This window comes from Macrobrachium nipponense, chromosome 29 (assembly GCF_015104395.2).
Source record: "Macrobrachium nipponense isolate FS-2020 chromosome 29, ASM1510439v2, whole genome shotgun sequence".
Classification (NCBI taxonomy): domain Eukaryota; kingdom Metazoa; phylum Arthropoda; class Malacostraca; order Decapoda; family Palaemonidae; genus Macrobrachium; species Macrobrachium nipponense.
The window spans coordinates 25,800,122-25,807,621 of NC_061092.1; the positions used below are offsets into that span (position 1 = coordinate 25,800,122).

General features: G+C 36.4%; 1 protein-coding gene across 1 annotated transcript in view; it reads right to left on the reverse strand.

The window, feature by feature from the left end:
* LOC135206199 (clotting factor G beta subunit-like) overlaps window positions 1–7,500 on the reverse strand; it is a 13,683-nt gene that overhangs the window by 2,135 nt on the left and 4,048 nt on the right. Inside the window, exons 2-5 of the mRNA XM_064237531.1 lie at window positions 6,135–6,671; window positions 4,513–4,723; window positions 3,539–3,671; window positions 2,497–2,638 (exon numbers count right to left, since the gene is read on the reverse strand). Coding sequence (XP_064093601.1) covers window positions 2,497–2,638; window positions 3,539–3,671; window positions 4,513–4,723; window positions 6,135–6,671 — 1,023 coding nt within the window. The remainder of the gene's footprint in view (window positions 1–2,496; window positions 2,639–3,538; window positions 3,672–4,512; window positions 4,724–6,134; window positions 6,672–7,500) is intronic.

Sequence of the window (7,500 nt, forward strand, 5' to 3'; positions counted from 1 at the left end):
TCCCCAGAAGGTTGTTGTAGCGTACCCGATGTCATTTTGGCAGTGAGATTTATACATCTCCTCTGGGAAGTGAATTCTTTTACTGTGTACGTGTAAATCTTGGGTTTTCCCTGAACGGTACTCCTTTTTTTTCTTTTTTCTTTTCTTTTTTTTTACTGTAATGGCTGTTACTAGGTTGCGTTTTCTGTAGATCCTGTTTAATAATCTGATATTCCTCTTTCGTTGGCGTGTTGGGTTGGTAAAATTTACCTATTTTATTTCTTTTAATTAGAGTATCAAAAGTTTGCTGTATGTATCCGTTATTTGTTAACCATTCACAAATTCGGCCAAGTTTGATATGTACGTCTCTCCATGATATACTGCGTTTGAACGCTGCATTTAGGTACATTTATACGGACAATCTCCTCGCGCATTCAAGAAACGCCCAGCGTTCGTTGCTTTTGTGGATGCGGTGGCTTTGAATTGTCCCCCATGCTGTTTTACCAAAACATCGAAAAACGGCGAGGTCTTTCGCTGGATGTGATTCGAGTTGAACCCGAGCGCAGAGTTTGTATTCGGGGCATCTGTTCATTTCCTGACATATTTTGCTTCCTTTACAGTGACGGTTATATCTTCGGTGTGCCGCCCACAGATCTTTGGATTTGGGACTTCTTTTGTTTGTGGAACTAGTGGTTATTCAGCAACGGGACCAACGGCTTGAAGTGACTTCCGAACCATGTCGAGAGTGAACTTCTATCACCAGAGATACACATCTCTGATTCCTCAGTGGAATGCCCGAGAATCGAACTCGCGGCCACCGAGGTGGCAGGCCAACACCGTACCAATTATGCCATGAGGCACTTTTTTGGACTTCTTGGTAGGTCCTTCTTCAACGGTAGCCATGCGTGTATTTGCGGGAAGAACCCTTAGTGGGGGATCCCAGAGACTTCGCTTACTTGCCGGACTAGTTTCCTCCGGTGAGAGAGGAAAAGGGCCATCAACCTCTTTCATTCCTTTTACTGTACCTCCGTTCATATTCTTTTTCTTCCATCTGACTTTCCACCTCCCGAACCATTGTTTTCATAGTGCAACTGCGAGGTATTCCTCCTGTTACACCTTCAAACCTACAATTCATTCGCGGCCTTCGTAATCTCTCAACGTCATTTGAAATTGACGCCTGAGAATCGGAAAAAACCCAGACTAAATGAAGATTCCTGCAATTAACTCATTGATGCCACCAAAATAATTCCTTTGTATATATATATAATATATATATATATATATATATATATATTATACATATACATATACATATACATATTACATATACATACATATATATATATGTATATATATATATATATATATATATATATATATATATATATATATATGCTCACACACTCACACATCTTGCATATATACGTATATATAGTATATATATATATATATATATATATATATATATATATATATATATATATATATATATATATATATATATATATATATATATATATATATATATAGATATATATATATATATATATATATAAATAGTTTCTCGTTACATTTACATGCAAATGCTTAACGGATAATTATAAAAGTCAGTTTTTTTATAGTATTCCCGTTATTCACTGTATTTCCAAATGACGCACTTAATTTCACTTGTTTTTAATTAGTACCATTCTTGTAGCTTACGTATACTCTGAAAAAAAAAATGTCGTTAGTTTGATAGTACAGATCATTGAAAGTAAAAGAAAAAAAGAATGCCTTCTTTCTTTCTCTCACTCTTTCTACCTCATGAAGTCAAATAATCCCAGAAAATTCTGGGAAAATTTGAGGGATATTCCACCCGCTAATATCTTTGTGGAAATTTGTCTTTACCCGTGTTGCAGTCAGGAAGAGAGCAATTTGAATAGCTATTAAGTGTTTCGGGAAGACCGTTGTCTTTTTCGCGATAAGAATAACCCTGTTCACGGGGAAGTGTAATGAGAAGGTCCTTTGTATTAATGAACCCACGTATATCAAAGGCCTTTTACTCATCGTGCGAGCCACCCCCAATTCAGCGGCTATATGTCTGGGAAATGAATGAGTGAGTCCGTGTTTATGGAACGTGTGTTAAATGCTAGAGCGCAGTGACTTCGTGTGAGAGCTGACTCCCCATCAATTTGTTTTGACTTTATTGAACCCCTTTCGTGCACGACACTTCCCCTCTTGAAAGGCAACGCCCATTTAGTAGCTGTACCTTTATTGAATCCGTGTGATTTCATGAGACCTTTGGGTATGAAATTTTCATTATCGTGTCTTGGCAGCCTAGCAGACATTATTGCGCGTGACTTTCAGTATAGGAGGTTACCAGGGTACGATAATGAAACAATCAGACCTGTTAGTCGTGGCTGTGGATATAATGACCCTATTGAGCCTAGATGACAGACAGATTAGGACGAGATCATTCCTCATCCTACAGCAGTAACTTTGTCGAACTCATATTATGTCACTCGAGTTACTACTCACTGTGAGAGGTCGTCCCCCATCCAGTAGCCACAACTTGTTTTTCCGCTACATAGTCTTCAGGTCTTGGCATACAGAGAGGTTTGACGGTAGTTCCGAATGTAAGATTTCCATCCAAGTACAAAAGGGCGATGTCATTGTCCTCCTGTTGAGGTTCAAGTTCATTACAGTTGATCACATCCATACCAAGAGTTACAATTGTCAATGTTTGCATATTATATAAGGGTGATATCATGATCTTCCTGTTAAAAATGAGATAATTGGACCTCATGACATCCCTCCTAACTACAACTGTCAAGATTTGCATGTCGGTCAATGTATCCATCCATTAAATCATGCAACTCTAACTTGATTCGCATTCAGTTATTTAAGTGTGGATGTGTGTGTTGATTTTGAAGCATCTGTATTTCCCAAGAAAGATTTGAATTAATATTATGATGAAGGATGATAAAGCATATGAAATATATAAGCAAGGAAGAATTTGCGATACTCTGTTACAAGTTAGAAAATCGGATACATCATCAAATATTATACTGCTTTGCACAAGAAATTGAGCAAAGGCATTAAACTTTAACCTTTCATGTACTCCACTAGCAAAACAGGACAGCTGAACTTTCAATAAAACACTATAGTGAAATATTAAATAGGTGGACTGCAGACTGTTATTGAATATGTACATCGATACAGAATACATAAAAAATGGCGATAATTGGGTTATTGGCTAAATGAAGGGTTTCATATGACACTGAAATAGAACAGCTATAGTGCAAGGCATTGACTACTTATGTAGTGATCGAGTTGAAATCCTGAAGACCGCTCCCTGAAGAAGATACACCTGCTTTTTTACTAGAAGACTTGATACGAACTTGTAATTAGGTCCTCAGATTTATACTTACATTATAGATAATACGTAACAGAAAGATACAAAAGATAGTCCTAATCCCCAAGGTCTAAAGACCTTGCTAGTCCCCTTGAATGGCACCCTTCACCCGAAACTTGTAGAATACAACCTATAAAGGAATTTTCTCACACAAAGTGTACTTACTGAATCTTGGGCATTAAGTCCTTTTTTATATTGGGGGTGAACGAAGACGTATTTTGGGGCAACCGTAAAGCTGGCAGTTTCTGTATCGTTGCTGACGTCATACTCGGCAAAGGTGGCTTCAACTGTCAAGTTTCTGGAAAGAAACATACAACTTCGAAGACGGAAGCTACTTTCTATTTAAATGTCCCACTGTGTCGTTTTTGGTGCGTGAAATTCTTACATAAAATGACGTTGACATTTCGGCAAATATTTCCTGCCTTCATTTCAGTCAGTGATAGCGTTGACAATCGAAGGGGTGACCAACCAACGTAACATTGTATCTGAGGCTCACATGGTGTTGCAAGGCAGTTTTTCTTATATGTATAAAATATGGGTTTCAGTAATAAAAATCATACATGAATGTTAATAAATATCATCAAAATGAGTAATCGTCAGAAATATGGGTTTCAGTAATAAAAATTATAGATGAATGTTAATAAATATCATCAAAATAAGTCTTCATCAGTGCTGATATGTAGAAAATGACCGCGCATTAACACAATTCTAATTAAAGCTTGAATATAATAGTACCGGACTGATGTTTAATGAATGAATGATATGTTTCTGCATCGATATGACTCGGGAATCTTTTGTTTCGTTGTCCTAGGTTTACGTGGTATCGGTATTTCATGGAAGGTCGACACACTACGTTTTCTGAAATTGGTCATGATTAGCCTGATTTATGTCTTACACCTGGCCGTACCTTACCTTACAGACCTCACAGCTCAGACCTTACAGCTCGTTCCGGTTTCCCCAGGTCCCTCAGAGTGAGACACCTCTAATGTCTACCAGAGAATTGCTAATGCATCTTCCGATAAAGAGTCGCAGATGTTACTTCTGAGGAGGAATGTTATGCCACTAGGTTGCGCCGCTGTCTGAAGACAAAACGCAGAGGGGCGGAATAAAAAATTGCTGAGAATTGTTTTACAACTTACCTGAACAAGGTCATTGTATTAGGATCAACAACGCAGTGCGCCGCTGTTAATATCCATGACTTCTTGATGATGGACGCGCCGCAGGTCGCAGGAGAAACGAAGCCATTAGCGTCTATATTCAGATTAACCATCCAAGGATACTCGTTCAAAGTTGCGTCTTGCCCACCCACGATCCTTGGCACTGTGACGGTAGATCTACCACACTCCTCATCTAAGAGAGAGGCAGTGACAATTTTCATATCCATTTCAATTGAATAAAAGTAGATATATATATATATATATATATATATATATATATATATATATATATATATATATATATATATATATATATATACTTATATAGCTAGCTTATATATGTAAAATAATTAAGAAATATCAGGATTTGCACTCCTTTTGTTGTCCTTACGAATAAAATTTCCCAACAGTTTGGTTAATCATTTCATATTATATATATATTATATAAGATATTATATATATATATATATAGATAGATAGATAGATAGATAATAGATAGATAGATAGATAGATAGATAGATAGTAAAATGTCGTTGAATATCTATTTCACTCTACTTCGAAAAAAAAAGGGGGAATTATTACTGATAACTGGCTAGTTAGTTGGCAGATTCAAACCACTTGCAGCAACTACCTCCAACTTCACTATCAAGTTCTCTTACCACTGGGCTGCCAAGAGAGGTCTAAGTTGATACCGACTCAACTGTATATATGCCCGTCGAACGCAAGCATTTGTTTATAGCGTCAGTATCAAACTGCCCCCACCCCCCTCCCCAAACCAAGACAGCCAATTGGTGTTTGAAACACATATCGAAGATAGTTGCCGTTAGTGGTTTGAATCTACAAGGTGTCTAACAACTTATAAGTTATAATTTCCCTATGGTATTATTTCCAAGGTAGAGCTAATTGGATATCAACTTATGCCTATCTTGACAACCCAGTGGTGAGAGAACTCATCACTGACGATGATTCCCCGTTCAGTATTGTTTCCAAGGTAGAGTGAAGTGGATGTTAAACGACAATGGTAGCTTAATGGTTGTGAATATAATAAATGCCACGGAGATGTAATAGAAATTGATTTATATGCATAGTAAAGCCCCTGTATTCGCGGACTCGGGATTTTCGGGATCACGTTTTACTGCCATTATCTGCGGAAAATTCGCTTATTCGCGGGATATTTCTATGAGAAATATCCACTAATTCCTGTTTCCTTTTTATCAATTTCATCATAAAATGCACTTTTTGTGATAAAACTATTTAAAAAAAACCAGGCATGAATATTTTAGTGGGTTTTTCTTGAGTTTTAACTAACAAAATTGGCAGTTTTAAGCATTTTTATAGGGGTTTCAAATATTCGCGGGGCAGGGGTTTGGGTTTTGTAACCCATCCCCCAATAATACGGAGGACACTATATATATATATATATATATATTATATATATTATATATATATATATATATATATATATAATATATATATATATATATGTATATATATATATTAATTCATATATTTTAATATATTATATATATATATATATATATATAAATATATAATATTTATATATAAAAATTGAGTATTATAAGAATAAGTAGAGCTTTCCTTACCACAGAAGAGCCTTTTGATTACAGGAACACTTGTACCATTTGCGACTGAAGTTGCATTTGATGAGGGCGTTGATGTGGTTGAGTTGGCTCCGACTGTAGTTGTTGCATTGAGTGCGGTTGAAGAATTTGTGGTAACATTTGCTGAATACGCAGATGTGGTTGCATTGGTTCTAGCTGTAGTAGTTGCATTAGGTGCTGTTATTGAAGCGTTTGTAGTAATGTTGGTCCCGGGTACACTTGTATTTGAAGATGTTGAAGGTCTTGTAGTAGAATTTGCTCCAGTTGTTGTGCCATTATGTGTGGTTGGTGGTGTTGTAACAAATGGTGGATCATGAGTTATAAAGGTGGTTTTAACTGTTGAAGTTGTTGTAGTAAATGGTGTACTAAATAGTGGGTCATGAGTTATAAAGGTGGTTTTAACTGTTGAAGTTGTTGTAGTAAATGGTGTAGTAAATGGTGTAGTCGGAGGCACTGTAATAAATGGTGGGTCATGGGTTATAACTGTTGTAGTCGTTGGTGGTTTTGTAGTTGGCACATCTAAAAAGTAAGAGAAAACTTAATTAAGTACTAGTAATGTCATACTTTGCAAAAACATATTTGCATACTCCTAATCACGTTCTCTCTGACCTAGCTTCACGCACACCGTAAGTTAATTTTCCATGATACTTACAGGAGGTAAGAGATCTGAAGTGTTATTTGCGGATGCAAGACTGATTTATTTCTAGAACATACCACTTTATCTAAAATAAGCTGAACCAGTGAATGAAAGATGAAGCATTTGTGCCACCATCACCAAATGTTGAATTAGCCCAAACAACAAAGCGAACATGCCAATTTGAATGCATCGTAGTGACTACATAACCAAAACTTGCTTATTCCTTGGAGCCAGGATGACTGTCCATGACAGAGATAGCACGTCTTAATTCATCTTCTGGAGAGCTATAAGACTCAAATATGGCAGATGGCTCCGATTCACTCAATGAGCAACTGTGAAAAATAAAAGGATAAGTTAGGATGATGTTTATTACATCTTTCTGTGATCGTTCTCAGAAATTATATGTGATGAACTCATTATCTATCAGTATTTATTTGGCATTTGCTGAAGAAAAGAGGTAGCAGTGTAGTCCTTAGTCCTGTTTTTATCGAATATTAGTGGAATAATCACATCAAATATAGTCGTTGATTTGAAGATAACCACAGTGCTTCCCTATGTTGCTCAGCAATCATATGGGTTCAGGCGTGTGTTGCTTTTGAATTTTCTTTATCTAGTTTCCTTCTTACCCATTAGTACCATAACAGGCAAACAATTACACATGCACGCATACACTCATGTCCATTTGTAGCTTAACATTTATGAATATGAAAA